Source organism: Priapulus caudatus, unplaced genomic scaffold, assembly GCF_000485595.1.
Source record: "Priapulus caudatus unplaced genomic scaffold, Priapulus_caudatus-5.0.1 Scaffold77, whole genome shotgun sequence".
Classification (NCBI taxonomy): domain Eukaryota; kingdom Metazoa; phylum Priapulida; class Priapulimorpha; order Priapulimorphida; family Priapulidae; genus Priapulus; species Priapulus caudatus.
The window spans coordinates 79,075-105,664 of NW_014577138.1; the positions used below are offsets into that span (position 1 = coordinate 79,075).

Genomic DNA, 26,590 nt, shown 5'->3' on the forward strand with positions numbered 1-26,590 from the left:
TTCACATATTGATAGAATATTTACAAGTTGAAAACTATGCAAAACGCTGTTAAAACCGTGTCATACTCTTCTCTATTATGCACTCTTGATATATATATATGTAGCGGTTAGTATATTGTTACGTAGTTGTACTGTTTATAGTTTTATTTCACGAGAGATGGCGCTGGCGGGCGTGTTGTTACGAGGAAGAGTGACGCGAGGGCGGAGAAAGGAGAAATGCTTTTGTGAATTGACGGATGTTTTTTGGGAAATAACAAGTTTTAATTACATCTAGAGTTTGGTGTTTTACTGGAAATCCTTGCTTGAGCGTTTGACAACAGCAAGACAGGGGCCTGAACCCCGAGGACTGGTATTTATACTGATAACACACATTAGTACTGGTAACATATATATATATATATATATACAGGGTTCTTGTTAATAGCCGGTAACCGGTTATTTTTACCGCCTATCGCGCAATTTGTTACCGGCTATCAATTTGAGAAACTCCCACTAAAGGCGGTAAAATATTTAATCCATATTTGAAAAAACGAAGTTTATTTTAAATACTTCCAACCCAAGACTATAACTCTGTGCACGGGCGGGTTTTTCTTTTTATAATAGATACTTAATAGCATATATTTTCCTATCTAAACTACCAAATTCTAGAACCCATACCCATCAAAATAGGCTATTTGTGGGTCAAATCAGAATTTTTTTTCCCCCGGACCCCCCTAGCAGGGCTTCGCGCCTTCGCCGCTCGCCCTACCGTCCGTGCCGGAAAAGCAGTTACCTGCTATTCATTATCAAATTACCTGCTTTGTCAAAAGTTAACAAGAACCCTGATATATATATATATATCAGGGGTTAATAATGACAATGTCAGCATGTTGCAAATGACAAATGTAGCAATGTCATTATTAACCCCTGATATATATATATACAGTGTTTCCCCTGGCTAAAAAGATCAGCGAGGTGGTAAAATTTTTTTTGCTGGTCGCGCAAACCGAGAAGCCAGCACCGACGGTGATCGCCATGCTAGGGGGGTCTGGGGGCATGCTCACCCAGAAAATAAAAAAAGGTGGAATTTGGTGCATTCTAAGCTATTCTGAACACATTATATGAGACTCTTGAATCACTTTTTCAAGTTGTCAAAAGTAACAAACAAGTTTCTGGGAAAGGTTTTACTTTCGTTTCTCTCCTCCCCAGTCCTCGGTACCCCGATGCATAGATCAATGCTGCCGCATATCCGCAAAGTTACAAGTGCCTAGAATCTTGAAGTATATATACAGTTTACATTGCTTCTAGATATCTAACTGAATAAAAATAGTCGACTTTCTAAGTAGCGAAAAGTGCCGAATTCAGTTAACAGCTTTGATTACGTGCGTGTCAGGTGTAATATGAGGGGAAAAGTGCCGGTCAGGAGGACCGGCAGTTTCATAGAGATAATGGCCGAAGCAAAAACTTGGTGGCCTCGGGCCTCCGGGTCGGCATTAATTTCAAACGCTGTCAATAATGTGTAGTTTATTGATGGAAGAACAGTGATTTTCGTCAGCGAGGCGGTGATTTTGGATAAATTTCTGCGTGGCGGGTGAGATTTGAGCGAGGCGGCCGCCTCGCTCGTGTCGATGCAGGGGAAACACTGTGTATATATATATATATATTTACTCTATATTCGTAAAATCTGCCACTTGAAAAAAACTATTGGAAGATGAGAGATGGCCAACTAACTACAACATTCATATTTTGAAATTGACTACAAATACAGTTCTCAATGTGTGCACATGCACAGAGCAAGTCAACAAATTATTGCCAATGGGAGCTTTAGTGAGCAACAGTGAGAAATGCAGTCGAACCTTGTCTCCAGTTTCAGGTGTAACCGGTTCCAAATGTTCCCCAAGCACACTGATCATCTTATCTTGGTCAGTCATGTACACGGAACACATTCCACCCTGAAGGAGATAAATAACAATCCGTTATAAATTTCATTTCTACCTTAAGGATACAGTTAGGGTTATGGACAGGTACCTCTGTAAAGGGCATTGCAACATGACTGCTCATCAAATTCAATAAAACTCATATCTCTTTAAGGATACTCTTAAGGTTTTAGGCAAAATTTTACCGATTTTTCATTTTCAATTTTATTCGATGGCTAACACTATGTGCCACCTTCGTACATGCTCATTTCTTCATATAACGGTACATGTGAACTGTCACAGCGATTTGATTGCCCGCGTACATGTGTAGTAAGCAGCGGCTGACGTCATGATGACGTCAGAGACATGATACCACCACGATATTCACTAAGCCAGTATTATTCAGTGTCAACCCTGCTACAGCTGTCATTACATGTATTCATGTACATTCATGTACATCTGCTAGTGATCCAACAAGTATCCCACGCCCAAAATAGTTCTAACACCTCGCAACACACCTTACTGTAGTGCAGTACAAGGCGCGCGTTTGTTGACATATTAGCTTTATGACGTCAGGATGAGCGGAGTTCGCACGTTCTGCGATGGTAACCTAGTAATTTCTCAGAATTTCTCAAGGTGCATGGAACATTTTACCAATTTAGTGGTGTCAGTTAGTCATGGATATGTCGCAGTAAGTAATAACAGTAGATATTTCACATACGTTCACCCATTTTTCACACAGGCGGTCGATCATTGTGAAAAATAGAAAAACACTGATTTCTCCGTTCCAATTTCTGACTTAGTAGCCGATGTATAAATGGATATTTCTCTGTGATTACAACTCGGATTAATTTAACTTTACACTCGTTTTAATGGTAACATATTGCTGTAAAGAAGTGCGTCAGGGATTGTTATTAAGTGCCGTATTTTATTAGTTATGCCTCTTTATTCGCTAAAATTTTCAATTCTAACACACAACTTGATTTTTAAGCAGTTTTTTCCATTTTTCTCGGTAAATATGAAAATTAAAAAAAAATCCTGACGCACTATTTTGGTCCATGTTGTGCTTAACATGTGGCAAAAATTTTGTATTCTCACTCTTTCTGGTAGTTGAGAAATATCCAAAATACCATTTTTACATAAAAATTAAAAATTTGTGTGGTAACATAATTAGGTGCTGAAAATTTCATGAAATTTTTTGCCTTGAGCATAGAGATATATCTCCTCTATAAATAAAACAAGTGATTGATTCGATTCATTCGTCAATAAACGTTTAATCTTCATTAGAGCAATAACCGTGCAAAAGGTGGAGAGTATCCTTAATAAAAGAGATGTCTCTCTACGCTCACGATGAAAATAATCACAAAAACTTCACCGCTAATTACGTGACAGCAAAAATTGTGAATTTATATAAAAAATGTTTTTTTCTTATTTCTCAGAAATAGCAAAGGGTAAGAACCTAAACTTTTAGCCATAAGTTGTTCATAGTATGAACTAGTAAACAGTCCCTGGAATAAAAAAAAAAGGTTTCATTTAGAAAAGATGCACAAGTTTTTTTAAACAACAATTTTGTAAATAAAGAGCCGTACCTTCTAAAATGTAATATTTCATAAAAAATTCCAGGGACCGCTTACTCCATTAATATGTTAGCATTAGTTTCGAGAAATAGTTTTAGAATAAGTGCCACAACAGCGACAGTGCTAATCTGCTGCTCTACTGTACTGGCTTTCGTTTCTGAAAAAGGTTGAAAGCTTGTTCTATCGCTAAACCAGCTACGTCATCATAAAAACTATGTAGCATGGGTATTAACACTAAAACTAAACCCTAACAATGCATCCTACTTCATACCTGCTCGACTGTCTTATATATTCGTGTCATAATGTATCACTAGGCCTATAGTTGCCGCGAGATGGCGCGTGCAAGTGTAATCAATAATCAAACATGGCATCGACCTTCGTGCATTGGTGAAGTCAAGAAAGTAGAGATAACCTAATTCCATTGAGTTGCTGAAATGTACAGGCTAAAATCCAAGTATATTCAGGCAGGCGACAATTTGGCTCAGCTGCGAGTAATAAATTAAACACATCTGCATTGCAGGTGTGCATGTTTATTAGAAAAGTGCCAGTTCACCCCCATGCATCAGTAATGGATTGCCCCCAGGTTTTTGACTGGATTTCGGATGCCGGTAGCCACGCTAGCATTCAGGGTGCTATTAATATACAGACTGCTTTAGAAAATAATATGATTTAAGGAGTGTAAACCTTGTTCAACAAACTTTTGTCTTTGCAATTGAACTGCAAATGTAGCCTCACGTCCACACAGGTATGGGCTCTAATAATAGCAAAAGCAGTTCAGTCCTTTGTTAACAGTCAACAAATCCATGTTGGACCCTCCCTTTCAGGGTCAAAAGGTTATCAGACACTTACTCTTCGCACGTCAGTGGAAAGCACATTTTATGGTCCTTTCAATAAAGCCATAAAAATAGTAGGTCACCGCTGAAACAAAAAAGTTTTTCAATCGCTCCGTCAGACCATGTCCTCAGAAAATGTCTAAAATCTGCCCTGTGCCCCATTGACCTTTGACCTGTGACCCCCAGCTTCGACATCCGAATTCGTTTTCGGAGTACCCCCCCATGTCCCGAATATCGTGACCGTACGTCGAGCGGTTAAGATTTGTGCCCAACTGTTGACGAACGGACGGACAGACAGACGGACGGCCAGACGCACGCACGGACAATCATGCGATTCTACAAGCTGCATCTGACTACGTCAGATGAGCTAAAAATCAGGAACTGCAGCCTTACTAACAACGGAGAAATTCGCAATTTTTTACATTCTGCGATGATTGAACTGTTGAACGACTGTGTTTAGAATTGACCAATGTACAATTGCTACCGCTAATACTCATTGCGACCTATCTGTGGCCGATTACCAACGGTCAACAAACTTTTAAAAAGTCGTGCTGTTATAAATAACTTGACAAAATAAGCCAATTGTCTCAAACTCCCATTCACCACCCACTAATATCATCTCTATGTACACATACTCGCATAGCAACAGCAGTTCAAAACAGCTGTAACAGCGTTTCTGAATCGCATGCTGGGGTGGCGTGCAGTTTATTCTGGGATAGCGCGCGCTAATGACGTACATATTTAAAGGGCGTTCCGAGGTTTGCAATAGCCAGGTAAGCGTATGCAGAGATTTTGAACTGTTTGGAAGGCTACATACATAAATATCTACGTGTATATAGCTGCCAAGGGGCACCATCTATCAAATAAAATGGGTATTTAAATTTCGACCAAATTTCACCTACCAACCCCGAATGTATCCTTAATCAGACCAATGCAGGTAATGATTCCATGTACGTGTGTTCGTGCGTGTGTGCGCGTGTTTTATATAAAGAAAGATTTTGCTAGATAACCTACATCACTTGCTAACCCATTATTTCATGCTGGTCTCTTACTGCTTTTCGAGCTTACCGATACACTTCTGATGATACCAACATGACCGATGAGAGCAGAGTCATCATGTGTGTCCTTGATGGCCACCAGTATGTCTGTTGTTTGCCAGTCTGCCCCGCCAAGAGTATCTAGGCCTGTGGAGATGCACAAACTCTTACTAATGTAAAAATAGTACTGTCATTATTATAAATTTATTAGTTAATATTAACGTTAGCCATTTATTTTTAATTAGTCTAGCATATGTACCAGAGTCAACCTCTTACACATATTTTTCCTGAAACAAGGCATAATAAACAAGCCTTCATAAATTAGCTACTATTCTGATCTTTAATGTTAAAGCCACAATATGTGCATCTAGATGCTAATTTCTCCAGTACTAGACTAGCAAATACTTCGTGTCATGCATAATCATACTACCTTATGACAAAATAAACTCTAGTTCCTCCCATTTCACTGCGCGTTGTCTTATAAAAGGTATTTGAAAATACCTCCAATCTTGTTCAAATTCTCCGATGTTGTTGACACTTTCGCGTTACTCTGCCAAGCAACCGTACAGCGAGTGTTGCAAAGATTTCTACGGCCCGTGTGCGTTTTTCGCTCGCACACTGCTAGCGCAATGACATGTTATCGTTTGCGATATCAAGACTAAAATCAATACGTTATTCTCAGAGTTTATTACGCTGCCTATTATTACTTTCCCAATAGCCATTGATGTTACATACACTGCAGTTCACAATACTACAACTATCTTAAAATGTAAACGACTATATTCTCTGCTCAACACCTGTAGCAACATGTGACGTCACCGAACCGATTCGGGGTGAAATTGCTTGGCAAACAATTTGGCGTTGGCGCCAGATTACCAGATTTCACACCTCTTTCTTGTGGGTTTTAAGCAAACGCGCAGTGAAATGGGAGGAACTAGAGTTTATTTTGTCATAAGGTAGTCTGATTATGCATGTCACAAAGTATTTGCTAGTCTAGTACTGGAGAAATTAGCGTGTAGATGTGCATATTGTGGCTTTAATTTAAAAATGAAATTTAATCAAGGCAGTTTATTATTTTAGTTTCTAGCAGCTCTGAAACATTAATATCATGTTTTTACAAATAAACATGCATCGCACGTGTAATAATAGTTAATGTTTTGCATTACTTGGGCTATGCATGAAAAATCTACTACTAAAAACAAGCAATATATACATATTGCATTCTCAACAATGAAATCTTTAAAGGGACAGTAGCCTCTAGGATTTTACTGCATACAACTGTACTTACTGTATAACAAATCGTATATACCCACACGTATTTGTTACCAGATACCTAATTTAATTGTTATAATTATTTACACATCAATGCTACGTAATTTGAACGGCGCTATGACACCCGCGACCGTGCTGCCACCCCGAAAAAGTTGCGTATTTGACAATTTATTTTGCAGGTTACAGACCGATGGCTAATCACAAAAGTGCAATTATATTTATACCTAAATGCTATTTAACCGAACGATATTCATTTTAGGGCAAATTTATCCATATTATAACTGAAACTATATGTCGTTTATAAGATATTACAATCCTTTTGCTTCTAAATGAATAAATAAGAAACACCCTCGGTCTGTAGCCCTTGGCTGGAAAGTGGTTTTGCGCAACTTATCAGATCGTGTGCTTTGAGTGGCACCACCATCGCTGTAATCAAACTGTAGTCGTTAGTTTTAAAACATTTTTTAATAATATTTCTAATGGTGATTGAACCATGAAACTTTTTTTGTAGCGTAATTATAACCTAAATTAGCTGAAAATAACCCTAGAACCTAGAGTAAACTCTCCTTTTAACACTGGTATAGCAAAATAGAGGATATAATTCACATTACAGGGTATACACATTATAAAAGGGTGGACCCTGAGCATCACGCATGTGAAATGTTTAAATAAACAAAGCCAGCATACCTGTACCAGGTGTTGTTGGAGCAAATGGTGAGGGTGCACCAGGAGTCATTGGGCTATAACCCATTGGTGATGGTGTGCCTGCATAACCCCCAGGAGATGGAGAATGCTGGTAGCCTGCTGGACTAGGTGTCGACACATATCCTGGACTGGCTGTCGCTGGAAAATAAGGTCAAGGCATAAACTAAATTAAGGGATAGTAAACAGCTTCAACCCATTTCTCTTCAGAGGCATTGTGACACATGCCTTTATCAAATTTGACCGTTTTTGCAAATGTTTAAATCATATTACTGTTCATTGTTAACATCGCAGAGCATCATTTTTGCGATAGACCAGAACAACAGTCGAATCTTGCATATGCCATTTTTTTTATGTCAACAATTCCCATCTACAAACTAAAAAATGACAAATAACCTTTGTAAACCTGCTCACATACACCAAATAGTGGAGACAAACAACTCCATGAGAAAGATAATTTGTGAAAAGTAATATAAACAGCCTGAAAGCCTTCCCTAATAAAGGATTTATTTCGAACATAATTTCCAACCAGTGAGTCTCGTATTTTTCCCACTTTTACGACACTTACCGTTATTGCTTGAGTAACAGCAACTGTCTAGAGTAATGCTAACATGAACCTTCGTACTTGGCTATATTCACCAAAACATGCACAATTCCAGTTTTGATTTAATACTCGTTTTGATTACTGCAGCCATTTCTCGCGAATCCTGGACTATCTCGCTACAGCGCGAGATATCGGCCAATTTCAAATTAGAAACGACAACTTAGTAGCGTAAACTACACAGAATCAGATGCCTTTTTGTTTGAATTAGGTGCAGAATGGGTGCACTTGTAACTTGTTGGTGCACTAAGGTGCCATTTGCATTCCAATTTTCTATGCTATAACAGCATAAATTCCTGGTGTTTTTCAAGTTGGTTTAATCAGTAATATATCTGCTATAAGGTGAGACTATATTTAGCTATATTTTTTCAGATTGTGCGTTTTGGAGCAATGCTTTCGAAATAAATCCTTTAGAAATGCTGCTGCTACCTCACCATTAAATTTAAAGCTAAATGAGTAAAGTTTTTCAAACAATGAAAACGAAGCTAATCTTCAACAGTCTGTAAGCAGGGCATCACTTCGGGAAATACTTTCTCAACATACCAGTAATTGTTCTTATCAAACCATATGAATAACCTGGTTAGGAGCAGACCCTACTGAAACTCACAAGTTAAAATTTAAAACATAATGGGTATAAATCTAAATAAACAACCACATCCTAAAAAGCACCAAGAAAAAGGAGAGGCCCAGTGGATTCATGTTCTCAGCAAACAACATCAGCATTAAACCTATGGAATTAAACTCCCCCCCCCCTCCTTCTGTCCTTGCCTCTCCCTGATGCTACAATGTGGCTAAATACACAGCCACCTCCTGCTACCCCCCTATTTATTAAATAAGTTTACTAATGCGACAGGGAAGCCACAATAATAAATGATCCATTCAGTATTTATCACTAAACAATTGTAACTACCTACTTACGATTGAAGCCTGATGGGGAAGGTGTTCCTTGGTATGGTGAATATGTGTGGTCGCTGCCATACATTCCAGCGCTGCCAGGCGTTTGTGGGGTGAACGGTCCCTGTGTCGGTGTGTCTGGCTGGTAACCAGGAGTGGCAGGATTAGGAGTTCCGACGTAGGCACTCGGTGATGGAGATGGCTCATCAAAGTGATAATCGTAATCATTGCCACTGGAATAAAAATTTATTGTTAAATGACCTTACTAGACAACAAGTCTACAGTTATTGAACCACGATTTTCAATTGATCTACAATTTTCTAGGATAAAAGCATTTCATTTCATTTCCTGGGTGCAGACCAATATATTATCATATATAAAGCTTAATTCTAAGAAATGGTCATGAATGCATTACACGATGTTGCATGGCAGATAGACATTTAGTCCCACAGCAGCAATGGACTAATATAAAGCCTACAACATTAACAATATGATATTCAATGTTATACATGTTATAGATAAAACATCAAACAATAATCGAATAAAGGGTAATGAGATGAAATTAAATCAGTTTATCCTGATGAATACATCTCTATAACCCTAGCTACTGTATAATACTCACCGCGCTGGTGTGTTGGCATTAGTTGGGTCCCACGCACCTGAGCGCCCTGGCGTTCTGCTGCCATCATCATGTAGCGGTGTCTGACTACCATAGTGTGGTGTACGATTTCCAGCTATCAGATGCAAAAAAAAAACAATCTTAGAGAAAATCAACCCAAACCAAATCAGAGAAAAAAAAGGTGTATCATAGATTGGAATCATCTATATACTGCATAGAAGTAATCACACCAGGAGAAAATAATAGGGTGTACCTTGATTATTTACTGCTGACTATATTGGAGAGTAGTCACCTGATCTAATAAGCACCAGATAAAAAAACTCCTGGTAGTACTTTGGTTATGATGTTATGAGTTTTGGACATAAACATGGTGTAATTCCTATTTACGTTCTATTTAGAAGGAAACAAGTGCCGCAGAGCGACAGGGCTCATCTGGTGTCTGGTGTTCTGGAGGTAGATTCATCAAGCTGCGTACGCAAAATATTTTGCGTAAATCTTGTGTACGCAATCGACGTTGCTTAGTTGCGATTCATCTACACAGCTATTTAGTAAATTTGCGAGGCCGTTTTAGGTGCGATTCATCAAGCTAAAATTTACATAAACCTTTGCGTAACTTTACACGAGCTGACGAGGTGCCGTAAACCACTCGAAATTTCCGCAGGTGTTTCCAGCATACCGCAGCATACATTATTTTATTGAGAAAAACATCTAGAAAAATAACTACTGACACTAAAAATAAATAAAATAGATTACCAATACTACACAGACAGGCGGCGCGCTTTGAACGCTTCGTTGATGTCATAGCTTTGGCATTGTTTTCCGTTATAAGCGAGTGCGTAGTTAGGCCGTCGTTACGGCAGCACGTCGACCGCTAACTGTACGTGCACACGCTACGCAGCTTGTACATGCACACGCAGCAGAGCGTGTACGTGAGACATCAACCTCAAGCACCCGCACGCACCACACGGTGCAAAAGCACGCACGCAGGACGTCGTAACGCCGACGCACGCCCGTGGCAAACACACGCACCGCACGGTACGTGCGCGCACACACGACACGTAGTGTACGTCACACGCACGCAGCCGTACGTTGTACGTGCACAACGCACTACGTAGGTGCACACGCACGTACGTGTACGTGCACACACACGCACAGCACGTGCACATGCACGCACGCACGCACGTGCACACGCTTGCACACGTGTACGTGACACGCACGCACACACGCACGCACGCACCACGTGTACGTACACATGCACGCACGCACGTGTACGTGCACACGCACGCACGCACGCGACAGCACGTGTACGTGCACACAGCGACGCACGCAGCCACGCACATGTGCAAAAGCACGCACAAGCACGTGTACGTGCCCACGCACGCACGGCCTGTGTACGTACACACGCACGCACGCACGTACGTGTACGTGCACACGCACGTACGTGTACGTGCACACACACGCACGCCACGTCACGCATCTCACTCGCACGCACGCACAGTGCACACGACGCACGCACTGCGCACGTGTACGTGACAGCGCACGCCGCACGCGGTACGTGCACACGCGACGCACGCACGTGTACGTGCACACCGCACGCACGCCACATGTGCACAATCACGCCACACGTGTAACGTGCACACGCACGCACGCCCGTGTACGTACACACGCACGTACGTGTACGTGCACACACACGCACGCACATGCACATGCACGCACGCACATGCACATGCATGCACGCACACACGTGTACGTGCACACGCATGCACGCGCGCCCGTGTACGTACAAACGCCACGCACGCACGGCACGCACGCACGCACTGTGTACGTGCACACGCACGCACGCGCACACGTGCACGTGCACGACCACGCAGCGTGTACGTACAACACGCACGTGTACGTGCACACGCAACGCGTACAAGCACGAAGCCCGTGTACGTACACACGCACGCGACGCACGTGTAACGTGACACGCACGCACACACACACACGCACGCACGCACGTGTACGTACACACGCACGCACGGCACGTGTACGTGCACACGCACGCACGCACGTGTACGTGCACACAACACGCACGCACATCGTGCACATGCACGCACGCACGCACGCACGTGTACGTACACACGCACGCACGGACGTGTACGTGTCGGCTGCTTTCATGAGTGTTGAACGCAATCATACAAACGAAATATGGACACTATCACATACCCCGAGCACTCATGTAGACAGAGCTACGACGAGCCATATGGTTTAAATACAAGAGAGGCTCAGTTGGTTCCTATCGGTATGTGTTGCACAGTGTGATTGTTTATGCTCGCACGCCTCTCAACAGCCACCAGCCACGATGGCGTAGTGGATTTACACTGGAATTCATCAACATTTGCGTACGCAGGTGCTGACGCTGCGTTGATGAATCGCACCTACGAGCTTTGCGTACCTACTTCGAGAAACTCGGTGTACGCAATACACTTTACGCAACGTTGATATAATCCGGCCCTGCTGATAAATTCATTTGTGCATAGCAAGACGTCCTATACATACGTTCATTTCTACCCCAAAAACACACACTATCAAACTAGTGTAATAAAATTCCGCATAGATGGCGGGCCGGCTATCAAAGGCATCATTGCATCGTCAGCAAAAGCATTGCAGGAATGGCAGCTGTCAGTGTGACGACGAATGCAAAAAGCAGGAGCAAATAATTACCATATTATTTACTATACATAACGTGCGTTCTAATGGTGTCAGTAATAAGGTAGCATTAAACCCCTTGCGAGGCCACATCTGCTCGTTAAAAATAGCTCAATGGTGATACAACCAGAGGCAGAGCAGCTCGTGCAAGATTATAAATTACAGCAATACGATAGACAATAGCTCTAAACTAATTTCAGTACAAGGTAGGCCAGTGATTACGTGGACCGAAATAAGCTCAAGAATGTACACACTTGCGTCTATATTGGTGCCAAAATTCTGATGAGAAAATTAAGTCTGGGAAATCCGCAGCCTCACTCCTGGTAATTATTTGAGTGCTAGTGACTGTATTCCAACTATCATAATGTACACTACAGAATCTTATATATAAGTCCATGTCATTATCTCCTAAGTAAAGCTAAAGTCACACCAACTCTCCGACCGGGCCGGACCGCTGCCGGACTGAATCCGGGGAGAGATCCTTGTTGGGTCCTGGACGGTCCTGGACGGTCCGGGGTGGTCCTTGATGGTCCCGGGCGCATTCCGGGATATCGCCCCGGATGTTTTAAACTGTTTAAAATTGCCGGGGTGATCCGGGACGTCCGGGAAGTTTTCACCATCCGGGGTGGTCCTGGACGATCCGTGGCGCGTAAGTAAAGCTAAAGTCACACCAAGCTCCAACCGGGCCGGACGCTGCCGGACTGATCCGGGGAGAGATCCTTGTTGGGTCCTGGACGTCCTGGACGGTCCGGGGTGGTCCTTGATGTCCGGCGCATTCCGGGATATCGCCCGGATGTTTAAAACTGTTTAAAATTGCCGGGGTGATCCGGGACGGTCCGGAAGTTTTCACATCCGGGGTGGTCCTGACGATTCCGTGGCGCGTCCGTGGTAGGTCCGGGACAGTCCGTAGTGGCAACCGTGTTGAACCGGGCGCCATCCGTGGCCATCCGTGTCGTTTTTGTCGGCCACGGATCACGATCAAGCCGGACCCAACACGGATGGGAGCATGGATTGGGCCAGGACGGGGCCGGACCAGGCCGGATCAGGTCCGTGCGGTCCGAGGCAGTCCGGGGCGGTCCGGCGGCGTCTGTAGTGATCTCCGTGCTGGGCCGGCTTCATCCGGCCTCAATCCCAGGATGGTCGTGGCGCTGCGTGCTGGTCCGGCCCGATCCGCGCTGATGATGCTTTTTTTCGACCCGGATCGCCACGGATTATAAATTTTACGGTCGCGGGAGATCCTGCCCCCATCCGCGTAATGGTCCGTGGACAGTCCGCCCCCCAGTGTGACTTTAGCTTAAGCGTTGTTCAAGTAAGAGTTATGTGTGAATTTCACTGTAAAATGGAGCTTTCCACACCCACAGGTACTCGCCAAAAACAGTTGAGAGAAACAAATCCATGTTTAACCCTCCTCTTGAGGGTCAAAAGATTATCCGACACTTACTCTTCACATGTCAGCGGAAAGTAGCATTTCATGGTCCCTTTCAATAAAGCCATAAAAAGCTAGGTCACCGCTGAAACAAAAAATTTTCCAATCGCTTCCGTCAGACCACTCCGTCACTTCCGTCACTCCGTCAGAAAAATGTCTAAAATCTGCGCTGTGGCCCCATTGACCTTTGACCTGTGACCTCCAATTTCGGCACAGTGATGGCTTTTCCTACCATGATGCTATACACCAACTATCCCGAGCCGTTTAGATTTGTGCCGCAATTCTGCATTTCCTCCCTATACCTTAAGTTAAGGAGTGAATGTTCCCCCTTCTTTTACACCTCTTGACCTTTGACCTTTGACCCCCCAGCTTCGACATCCCAACTCGTTTTGACGATCCCCCGCCCGATGTGCCGAATATCGTGACCGTACGTCGAGCGGTTAAGATTTGTGCCCAACTGTTGACGCACGGATGGCCGGACGGACGGACGATCATGCGATTCTACAAGCTGCATCTGACTACGTCAGATGAGCTAAAAAGAGTAGAGCACAATGTGCACAATAAATTCAATTTCTCATGTTGGCACACTAAGTCCTGTCAGAAATACATAGAACTACCACAGGATCTGTACAGAGGCACACATGAGAGTACATGAGAGGTACATACCATCCCCGTACATCGGTGTCATGGAGCCATACAGCGGTGTACGACCACCAGCCGCCCTGTCATACATCGGAGTGTTCGAACCATACATGGGCGTCTTTGTATACGTCGACACACCACCCGTGTTCTTCTGGCCTCTGCAAAGTAACAGCACACGTGTAATGTCAAGGACAAAAATACCTCCAATCCTCACTTCCTGTATGAATTTAGGCCAACCAATATATTATTTATAAACAGATGCATAGTATTGATATCAGTGTTAACACGATGAACAGTTATAAATAAATATTCAAATTTCATACGTAAGTATGGTTAATCTTGTTCTATCGACGGATATTGTTTTGCAGCCAGAGTGAAGTTCCACCCTGGCCAAAGTCTCAGTGGCATCTTTCACTATTCCAATGTGTCCTAAAATAACGCAAATCAAGTATAGCTTCAATTACCTGTGTAAAAATGACACAATTGTGATCATAGCTTACAAATTACGTATGGCAAAATTTATGTAACCCGAGTTGTCATAACGTGGGGTATTAATGTACAAGAAGAGCTACAGTCACTGTTTCAGTTACTCAAGGCATGGCATATGGCTGCAGCAAAAGCAATCTTTTTATCTAGTGAACAGTTGTACTGAGCACACCTTTGAACGGCCCTTGTACCACTCGTACTGTCTGCCCAATAATTTCTCTGTCTCGACCTGCGAAACCACGGCCTCTTCCTCTTCCACCTCCTGAAAAAAAAATCACCACATAACACATCAGCCATGTGTTGCCTGCTGCAATGTATTCATGGCCTATATGTGTGCATTCTTTTGTATATTCTCACAGGAAACATATATAATTTCAAAGGTAAGCTGTTTAGGCACAAACAGAAGTCTGAAGCTTACACCAGGGGCCCGTTGTCAGAAACAAAATTAGTCTTAACATTAGTCTTAACATTAACTTCCACTCGTAAACCGTTGACAGAAACATCGCAAAGTTATGAGAACAAGTGCCGCGGAGCGACAGCGCTCATCTAACGTCTACTGCGGTGACTCTGTGGTGGAGTGGTGGGATTCTAGTAAACCCTGTAGCCAAATGTTCACAATACCGCCGAAACAGGAAGCACACGATGGTACAGAAACTTCTCAAAGGAATTCGTTGGATAGTTATGAAGTTGCCACATAGATGGAGCGTTACTTAAGTGTCCTTCAGAACTAAGATGGAAGCTCCCATCGTACGCTAGTGCAAACAACTATTGCAAGAAGAAGTTAAGACTCATATCATTGACCTACGCAATCCTAAAGGACTGGCAATAGAGAGTGCACCTTAACCAATTAAACAGCAAAAACTACAAGTCAGTAGTACGACCAACATGAACTGGCATTGGCATACGTGTACATGAACTATGACATAACCAATGCCAAAGAAATATAACGATTTAAAGGAGCATAAACTACATTCAAACCAAATTTAGCTTTGAATTTTCACTGTGACATATAGTAGCTCCATACATCCAGGCATGTATAGATTCACTACAAACCGCAGTCAAATTCTTTCTAGACATACAGTAACAATTCATGTTTAACCCTCCTCTTAGGTCAAATATATCACGAACCTTTCTTTCGCATGTCAGTCAAGAAGGTAACAATTCATGTCCTTTCAATAAAGCCATAAAATCTAGTGTGAGGCGCTGAAAGACAAAAAAATTTTCAAAATGCCCGTCAGACCAATGTCTCAGAAAATGTCATTAAAATCTGCCCGTATGCCCATTACCTTGACCATTGATCCTCCAATTCGGCAACAGTGATGGCTTTTCTACCATATTCTATAGCACCGCTAATAACGAACTAATGTCAAGCCATTTAGATTGTGACGCAATTCTGGCATTTTCTTCGCTTACATTAAAGTTAATGAGGGAATGTTCCCTTCTTACACTCTTGACCTTTGACATTGAACCCACTTCGAGTCATCCCAACTCGTTTTGAGGATCCCCCCGACGTCCCGAATATCGTGACCGTACGTCGAGCGGTTAAGATTTGTGCCCAACTGTTGACGCACGGACGGACAGCCGGACGGACGGACGGACGGACGATCATGACTTCGTCAGATGAGCTAATAAAAAATCCTCGAAAATATCCTCTTAACTTCACGAGAGACCAGACACTCTCGTAACTTTAATATTAAGATGAAAATAACACATTTACACTACGAATTACAATTATAGTGATATTATATTTTATAATGAGTAAAATGCGTTTTTTTCTTTAAAAACACGTCAAAAACATTAATTATCTACCTATCATAAAACAAAACAAAACATTTACAAATGGCGTATGGCATTTGTTCTCTTTTTAAATGACTTGCCACTTGGCACGACTCTCGCGTCTCGTGTTACAGTGTGAGAATTTGTCTTGTTGTGCAGAATAAATTCATGACCGCGTCGTTTTTCATCAAATATTACTGTGGCTATCCATCATAATATGCATAAACTGCTGTGATATACAATGTGTATGAATTTAAATTTTGTGATCGATTCTCATCCAATCAGCAGCCTTGTGACATGAAATTATGAAGTTCCTGTTATCGCGAGTTTGCTCGTAGCTACGATGTGTTTCTGTCAACGCTACTCTCGTAACATTAACATTAGTCGCAAGTGTTATCGTAGCATTAACATTAGCATTAACTTTACGATGTTTCTGACAACGGCCCCCAGACTTTGCAATATGTTTCACACTTGCCTTGAGGTTGGCCAGCACCGGCGCCGCCCGGGTGCATTGGGCTGGACAGCCGTGGAGACATCGGTGCAAACACTCCAGTCATCGAGAGCGTGTTTGAAGGCTGTAGCAAACAACAATGCGACGTCTTGACACAGACTTCTTGTGAAATAGTAAATAATGATAAAAGTTAGGAAGGCAAGAGTAAAGTAGTAATCACTTAAACAGGCATTAGATAAATAGGCACCTTGCTTAAATAGCATACGTCTTTGAAAAACAATCTTCACGCACATTATTTTAACCGGAGAAAGGGGACAATTCCTTCTTCTTAACTAAGCATTGTAAAGCAACCCTAAACATAGAAGCAAACTGAAAATTATCTGTTTTTCAGCTGATTCTAAACACAATGGGCTCACAAAACATTTTTAGAGGCAAACTCGTGTATTTTTATTATAGTGTGCAAGGGTGGTCCCCAACCTAAAATTCAAACATGTAAAACTGGGAACTTTAGAGGAGTACTTTAGATATTATGTGAAACATGTGCGCGAAGCGCACATCACGAGTGCAAAGTTGCCCGTTTGGCTAGTTGCCCGATTGGACAACTAAAAAAATTCTAGTTGTGTAATATTCCTAACATCCTTTGAGCCAGGGCCAGAGATGCCAACACATATTTGAAGCAATCTGTAGTTTCTGGCCATCAAATTAGTAGTTCGAGGGTCACGTAGTGACCCGAGTCTGCTAGGGGGGTCCGGCATGCCCCCCCGGAAAATTTTTTGATTCTGTGATGCAATTTCCTGCATTTTGAGGGTAAAAAATGACAATATATTGACAAAAAATGAAAATAATTAACAAAAAAAAAGTTTTTTTCTATCACAGTGAAATTCGTAGTTGGATACAAACTGGTCGTAGTGGTGCAAAAGGAATAGAAATTCGTATAAAATACGGATAAATCGTAGTGGTTGGCATCTCTGCAGGGTGCTATCGCACGACATTCTCACGTTATATTTTCAAAGGTCGCCAAAAAAAGCGGCCCGCGAGGCACGCGTCTGCAGCTGTGCACATCAACGCTGCATACGTGCCTGCTGGCAGGGGCGGCATTGATTGAAGTACGGGAGGTGGGGTGCACAATTGTTTCAGTCGCGTGGTGCTAATCACTACTGAAATGTAGGGGGTGGGCACCATTGGACTACGAGAGAGCGATGGCAAAACTCTTTCCTGGAATTGAGGAAAAAGCTACAATCGGGAATGACACACGAGGGTGACGGCACGCAAAAATAAACGTGTGAATTTCATTATGATTTTCCATGGATTACCGTTCTATAATCCTACGGGTCGTTGGTCCTACAGGTCTACGTAGGCACACACGCACACACAGGCACGCACGCACGCACGCGCGCAGGCACGCGTGCATGAATCAGAGCAAGCAGCTCAGAAGACGTAGACACACTGTATGACTTGACTGCCCATAGACAAGTGGGAGCCCATGCACAGAGTAAACAAGTGTAATAGACTGTAATAGTGTATGCTACAAGCGCGTGCTGTGACTACGCGTACGTTCTTGCTTTGATATTTCAAACCTGTCGGACTGAAATCCAAACCTGTCGGCGATTTTCAAACCTGTCGGCTCAAAACTCAAACCTGTCGGCCTTACATGTTAAAACCCCTCGTGGACCACACTGAGTGTGTATTGTACAGTGCATGTTGTGTAGAGACGATTGCATTAGGTACAAATATGCATACATGAGCGACTGGAAATGTGTTCACTGCTTTATAGGTATCAACACTTAATCGAAACATTTTTATGGTTCCCTAATGTCCCAACCACTGTATTTAAATCTTGAAAGTTGCCGCATTCCAAGTATGCACGCGGTCATTTTATGCGTGTAATATTTACAGTCAAAGAAAACACACTATTAAAATATATGTATGGAGTTACTATCAGTGAGGGTTAAGTGCACACACGACTTGAGATACTAAGTGCGTACCCGTGATCCTCCAGCGAGCGACAGATGTTTGGTGCGGCATACAAATATGCCGCCATTTTCTGTCATTAGACGAGAATGAAGATATGCGTAACTTCGGTAAAGGTGTTTAATCTCTCCCTGTCGACCCTGTGACAAAAAACCTTCAGATTAAAGATAGTTAGTGACGCAACTGTAAAATGTTATTGTTTGCATATCAAATATTTTCAGTCATTAAAAAGCACTGTGTTCAGTAGATATCTTGAAACAATAGGACTATGATAGCAACAGGGACTGGCAGTCCAGGTGTATGTAATACGGTAGTTACCGAATGTGGGCCATCAATAACCTTGACTATGTCTCTGACTCTAATACTGTTTTGCTCAAAGTCAAGTGCCACAGCGAACCTGCTGTCCTTCTTTTTCGTGATCGCTGCCGGCTTCTTACTGACAATCTAAAATAAAGTGCCATATTATTAGATTTAATAAAGGAAAATATGGAAATTGCAGGGCAGAGGCATAACAAAGATAACACTGATTGCAAAGCACATATAATAGAGGTGTACCAGATTCTAGTAGATGGCAGACAAAGTGGAGAAAATTAGTAGAATTTGTGCAATGTACTGTTAGGGATGTTTGAGGACCAGAGAACGGCAATGACGAAGCCATGAGCAAGAGAATGACTGCATATGGTACTGGGCTCAGGACTGGCTGAGAGCATTAGGCAGTTGTGTAGATTGCGGAGTGTTGCGTGGCTCTATATTTGGGAGGACCGGAGATCTGGACTAAAGATGCTAAGACGGGGAGACACCAACAGAGATGGGAAGACTCCAAGATGGGAAGGAAGGCTCCAGGCCCCTCACCCTTGGTGACCTCACAAGTTGTAACCAGTAGTTATGCTAAAGTAAAGACCGTTTTTTTAAGAACCAGCTTTCACCTACCAGTTTCCATCTACTGGTACACATACTTGGCTACATTCTGTTGCCGTGAACCAGCCAGGTAACATACTTTTCTACACCAGATTGGCACACAACCTGCAAATGGGGTTGAGAAAGCTGATTCCAAGTAGAACATCTACTTACCTTTCCATGCATTGTGAGCACCTGGAAATTTTCCTTCTCAAGCCTTACAATGCACCCAACTGTTTGAGGGCTGTAAAATGACAGACCTTGAAATGTGTAATTCAGTATTATACAATGTAACTGGTTATTGCCTGAAATTGAGTATCTATACATTTTCCTAAAAAAGTGATATACTTACTCAAGTTGAACTAGGTCGCCCCACTGGAACTGACCTAGGGAATCAACACCGGTTGCCATATCTTCACACAGCTGTAAGTCTGAAGGCCTAACTTTCAGCTGATGTGATCAAAAACGACTGTTAGACAGCAATTCTGAAAGCTACTGCTACTGGATATTTACAAAACTGTTTGCAAGTTAAACGAAAATTGCCACAACACATATATACATACACACATAGCACAATATGTACTTGTTCATGAAAGTAACTATTGTACCAAGCCAATTACGAAATACTTCCCATTACTGAAAAATCATACCGAACTTACTTAAGCCAATTCATACTACTCATACCAGGGGTAGAAATTAACTTTTGAACAAGGGAGTCCAATGGACTCCCTGCCCTTAAAAAGAGGGAGTCCGCGGCAAAATGAGGGAGTCCGCAGTCTGAAGTTCCAAATTAAAGATATTAAAGGCATAATAGGTCCATTGATTATGCAATTTTGAGGAATGCTAGAGTAACTGGCACCATGTGTAGTTAATAAGTACATTCCCTTATAGCCAAACGCGTATTAGTTTGTCCAATATCACTGCTGGTTACATTACAAACAAGACTTGAAATCGGTTGTTGATATGCATCAACGTATCATTTACGTGCCGTAAATGTCATCCAGGAGTCAAGCTATGATGTAAACATTTGTGCGGCCCGTATGTTTTAGACGCCAGATGAAACGGAGGTGTCAGCGGTGTAACCACGGCCACAGACTAAACATGGAAATAGAGTAAAACACACGTACTAATCACGGACGCACGTGGACTGCCCTATCAAAAAGTTCCTTATCACGAGCGTCTATGTTTACGAAATCACTGATGATAGCATTGCGTACGGCCGAGCATGCGTGCGAAAATGTCCGGTACACTATAAATCTGTATCACACCCGCTTCGCCGGCAGCGGTTTGAAACTGTAAACAACTGATTTTTGGACTGCGGATTTCAATTAGACATTTCTTAGTAACCAGCAGTGATATTGGACAAACTAATACGCGTTTGGATGTAAGGTAATGTACTTATTAACTACACAAGGTGCCAGTTACTCTAGCATTCGTCAACATTGCATAATCAATGGACCTATTATTCCTTTAACAATAACGCATGTGCTTATTTTGAAGATTCATGCGGTTGCACGTCTGCCAAATTTTCTTTGGAGATTTCCTGACAAAATACGGTAATTCTGCAAGGCCGTGCTCGAACTAGTTAGTATGGCAAAATTTTCAGGGAGTCACACGGACTCCTGCATATGTCAAATCAGGGAGTATTTGACTCCGGACTCCCGTTAATTTTGCACCCTGCATACTAAACTTACCTAAGAGGGTAATTGAATGCAAATAGCTTATCAAAATCACTGTTATGTTAATCAGTTCTAACCGTGGTATTATACCTCATGCATGGTGAGATCAGAGAACAACACAATGAGGTTCTCTTCTACTCGCACAATCAGACCTGTGTCATTTTCAAACCGACCAGAGATGACCTTAACATGGTCGCCCATCTTGAAGAACTTCTTTAGCTCATGTGCAGGAAACTCCAATGGGTCCTAACGAACAGCAAATAAGGCAGATGTCATCAAACAAATATAGCACAGGTTGCTTTGCTTAAAACAATGACACTGAATTGATTGTTTTTCATTTTCCACACTCAAGGCACATTACTCTAATTCAGCTATATAGGTATACATTCTTGTGACGAACCTTCAGGTCTTCGTGTTTTGGTATGATGGTGATCTTGTTGCCATCGACACTGATGATTTTGCCCTGTAGGTGAACAAGCTCGCCTTCCGCGACCTCTACCACATCTCCTGGAGAGAGACTGTGTCCTTTGTTTTCCTTCCCAGCTGTCGTTGCCACTACAGTCATCACACATTTAAGAGTATAACGCTTAGAGAAGGAATGGCAACGATAGCCTCGTGTCACTACAAATTTGACAGACAAGCCAAACACATCGCATTAGACACTCCTAACTTTCACATCCAACCAAACTTGCCAATTTATACTTTTAGAGCTGCATGGTTCTCCCCAAGAATTTCAGAAGGCATGTCTACCAAATGAGTAATTAATTCCCATTTGGTAATTAAAGTGATTACGTCACCGTAAATAGTAAAAATAAAATAAAAATTTCCACTTTTTCACAAAATATAAGTAATTCTGTTCACTTTTTATGGTTAAATTGCTGCATTATACTTCTTATTTTACTATATTGTTCGATGTAAACATACACTCGTGGCTCATACATAGCCCATACAAGCAATTAATGTCAGGAGCACAATATCAAATTGTCCAGGTTTTTTGGATTTTTAACTAGTTGAGAAACAATCTTATCAGGTAAGAATTTGAGGATAGGTCTTTTAGTTAATCCCGTTAGTTCTTACTTTTATTGTAAACAAGAGCCGCAGAATGACTGGGCTCATCTGAGGTCTGTTGGTATGGTTATAAAAGTAACATTTCAGTCGTGCGTAGTGACACCTTTGTTAGGTGCAGATATGCAGATACGCAGTTGCGTACACATCATTTCAGCAAACATTTTTTTTATTGCAGAGAGAGAGAGCGAGAGAGAGGAAGAGAGAGAGAAGGGGGCGAGAGAGAGTGAGAGAGAGAGAGAGAGAGAGAGAGAGGAAGAGAGGAGAGAGAGGAGAGGAGAGGGAGAAGAGAGAGAGAGAGAGAGAGAGAGAGGAGAGAGAGAGAGAGACGAGAGAGAGAGAAGAGAGAGAGAGAGAGAGGAAGAGAGAGAGAGAGGAGAGAGAGAGAAGAGAGAGAGAGAGAGAGAGAGAGAGAGAGAGAGAGAGAGAGAGAGAGAAGGCGAGAGAAGAGAGGGAGAGAGTCAGTCAGACTAAATTGTTTATAAACAAATAACACCCACGCGGCGTGCTACTAGTACTGTATCCGTTACGTCATCGATTGAAATGTACATTCCGATTTGGTGCCGCCGCGCGGTGTCCAAACTTTCGACGAAGATGGTGGGCAGACGCACGTATAACGTACAGATTTCTTCAATGTCGGGGAGGATCAACACATTTCGACTGACAGTCAACCATCGGGCTCTGCAGCGTCCACAAGCACTACTGTAACGTCGACAGAGAGAGCCATGCCAAGGACAGTACAAAACTGGCAAATTTTCATTGGTAGGTTTAACGATTCATTTCTGCAATTACTTATCTCAAGATTGGTTAAACTGAAGCTAAGAAAGTAATTCTTTCTGCACTTTTGAGCGCAATATACATTTGACCTATCCTGCCGGGACATTCTTCTCACTCTGTTCTGATAGATGGTGTGCATACTGACTAGGCGCAGGGAATAGATAATCCGAACTAGTTGCTACCTTCGTTTAGCCCATGCTGTGATACTATCAGCCACCCACCTGCAAGGTAGGCCTATTTATAGTTGGCCTTAATCAAAAACAGACGTTTGCGTAAGTGCTATTGACATTGTATTCCCAATGTACAGAATATCATATAGAGAATGAAGTTCATTTATGATTTAAGGCACGTAAACGTTGTTCAAGTAAGTTTTGCATGCAGAATTTCACTGTGAAATTTAAATCTTCCACGATCACACAAGTACCATCAAACACAGTTCAGACCTTTGTTAACAGTCAACAAATCCATGTTTAACCCTCCTCTTGAGGGTCAGGTTATCAGACAATTACTCTTCGCACGTCAGTGGAAAGCACATTTCATGGTCCTTTCAATAAAGTGATAAAAATGGTAGGTCAGCGCTGAAACAAAAAAGTTTTCCACTCTGTCCATTAGGCCATGTCCTCAGAAAATGTCTGATATCTGACCTTTCCCCCACTGCCCTTTGAGCCTGTGACCTCCAATTTCGCACTGGTGATGGGTTTCCTGCCCATCACACTATACACCGAATATTAAGAGCATAGGTCGAGCCGTTCAGATTTGTGTCGCAATTCCGTATTTCCTCCTATACCTTAAGTTAAGGGGGAAATATTCCCCCTCCATTGACACATCTTGACCTTTGACCCTTGACCCCCAAATTGGTCATCCCGAGTCCTTTTCACGATCCCCCCCCCCCTCGACGTCCCGAATATCGTGACCGTACGTTGAGCGGTTAAGATTTGTGCCCAACTGTTGACGGACAGACGCACGGACACACGGACACATGGACGGACGCTCATGTGATTCTACAAGCTGCATCTGACTTTGTCAGATGAGCTAAAAAATGGCAACAAACATTTTACAAATTTTACCATAGAAAATTCGTGACGTAGTCAATTTAAAGTGATTATGCATGTCATAAACAACCCTAACGCACAGCTACACTTGACCAGTTCGGAGATGCATACACATCAAGCTCTGAAAACACCGCATGACTGTGTTGGGATTGTGAAAAGTACACACAGTTAAAACTTAAAGCATATCAATTAGATAATGAAAGTATGTCGGAGGATTTGTGAGATGTCGCCAATTAGCTTTAGTTTTGAAGTCATGATTGACCCAACAGCTGCTTGCTTTACAGGCCTAGGGAGAAACCTGAAGTTATAAGAATATTGGCTAACCTCATATCAAAAATGGTTGGGACATAATCTCAGGGTTAACAATAATTCTAGATTTCTATAGAAAGATACATTCAACATCAATGCCTTCTGGTTGATCTTCAAACTTCTCCAACTCCGACAGGCTTGGTTTAACACCATCAGCAACCTGTGAAAAACATAAATGATGATTTTTAAATTTACACTTGTTTTGATGATCTGCAAAAAGTTTTGGGTAAACCCAGAAACATTGGGTGTACAATCAACTACTGAAAGGCACATCGAAGTTTATTTTGTAACAATTTTTATTATAAATATAGATAATATTAGATGAGCATCAGCAAGGGCACCTCTACTTACTATAGCAGACATGGCAAAATTTTTAAATAGGAAGCCCTTCCGGCTATAACGGTTTCCTTCGAAGACAAGAAAGTCGCCATCTGTCGTGATCTCGCCCCCAATGGCTCTAACTGCATCAACATCAAACAATTTCTGTGATGGCTTCCTTTTCTTCTTCTCAATTGGATCCTGTAAGTGAACACAGTTAACATTGTGATTGCAGACTGGTACAAGTCACAGTCAAATCTATCTGACACAATAAAAACATCAATGTACTTGTCCTAATAGCTGTTTTGCTCGCCTAAGATTTAATATAAATTGATTAGAGATTAGAATTTGGTCAAAAAATAGCAGCCAGCTAGGCCCACTAAAGAAGAAATAGTAGGGGCCCAGCTCAAATTTCAGGAACCCTGCTTATAGCATGAGGCTCCAAAGTTCCTACTTCAGGGATCCTAGGAAGTGGTAAGCGAATTGTATTCTGTAATCGTAGCAGTCAAACCGCAACGCTTTCACTAATTATAGGATGTTTACCTATGCAAACAAACCCTTACACTCTGGGCATCCTTATGATGAAATTCTGGCGTGCAACATCGTTTTTACGTGCCTTGGGAATCTAGGCAAGTGTCAATTTTCATCACTGATACTCTTTGCCATAAATCTCTAAAACCATGTCTTATTTAAGAATATTATTATACCTTATCTAAACATGCCAAGTTGACACTTTCCTCACTGTATCAGGTTACACTGTTACACAAGACTAACAGGTTATAAATGCTGTCAAAAGCTCCTTTTTAATAGTACTGTACTGCTGTGATGCTATTTTGATATGAAATAAAAAATCGTAGTAAGCATTCAATATTTATATGGGTACATAAAACCTCACTTACATTTCCAGTACGCAGAGCTCCTCTCGGTCTAGTATAGTCAATTCGTGGAATGAGCTTTAAATGCACCTGATTCTGAGCCGTGTCTACGAAATCAACCTAGAAATGAAAGTGTCGATGACACTATAGCTCACCTTGAGTGTGATAGAAGAGGAAGATGATATTTAAATTTGTGTTTCATTTATGACTGACCGAAATGTGATCAAATGTCCTTCTTCCCTGTTTTATACTAATAGAAATTTCACTGCTTTGTTTCAGGGCAAGTTTTGATGCTAAAATAAATGTTTCAGATCTGAAAATCTGAAATCTGGGCGAGAGATGGCGCTACGCCTAATTGATCGCCATTTTGGTTTTTGATTATCGTGCAAATAAAAGCAATAAAATATTCCAGTCAAATTACTGTAACGAAGAATCTAAAACACAATATTAGACGTAGGTATGATTAGGTAGGTAGGTAGGTAGGTAGGTAAATTTAACAAAATCGAATGAATCTAGATGGCCATTTTCATTTTTGCCAAAAAGTGGGCGTGGCTCGAAATTTGACTGGCGTGCTCCAAAATAGGACGTTCAAATCTCTCCCATAGGAGTAACAACTGTATGCAATTTGAAACATGTGGGTCAAACGGTTCTTGAGTTATCGTTGACCGTAGGCAGACACTGAAATGCATAGTGAAATTGCCAAAATCTACCTAATTTGCATAATATAAAAAAATATCCAAAACCC

The 26,590-nt window shown here is 42.0% G+C and overlaps 1 protein-coding gene across 6 annotated transcripts in view; it reads right to left on the reverse strand.

The window, feature by feature from the left end:
* Positions 1-1,835: 1,835 nt before the first annotated feature.
* Positions 1,836-26,590, reverse strand: part of LOC106821559 (transcription elongation factor SPT5-like) — a gene marked incomplete at its 3' end in the record, with an annotated part of 50,316 nt that continues 25,561 nt past the window's right edge. For all 6 annotated transcript variants that reach the window (XM_014826428.1, XM_014826426.1, XM_014826425.1 and 3 more), the window contains 18 exon segments: positions 1,836-1,931; positions 5,374-5,489; positions 7,302-7,457; positions 8,836-9,044; positions 9,434-9,545; positions 14,214-14,347; positions 14,513-14,618; positions 14,848-14,937; positions 16,927-17,026; positions 18,888-19,013; positions 19,192-19,317; positions 19,945-20,014; positions 20,123-20,220; positions 21,540-21,695; positions 21,850-22,004; positions 24,737-24,812; positions 25,004-25,171; positions 25,870-25,965. In XM_014826428.1, coding sequence (XP_014681914.1) covers positions 1,836-1,931; positions 5,374-5,489; positions 7,302-7,457; positions 8,836-9,044; positions 9,434-9,545; positions 14,214-14,347; positions 14,513-14,618; positions 14,848-14,937; positions 16,927-17,026; positions 18,888-19,013; positions 19,192-19,317; positions 19,945-20,014; positions 20,123-20,220; positions 21,540-21,695; positions 21,850-22,004; positions 24,737-24,812; positions 25,004-25,171; positions 25,870-25,965 — 2,190 coding nt within the window.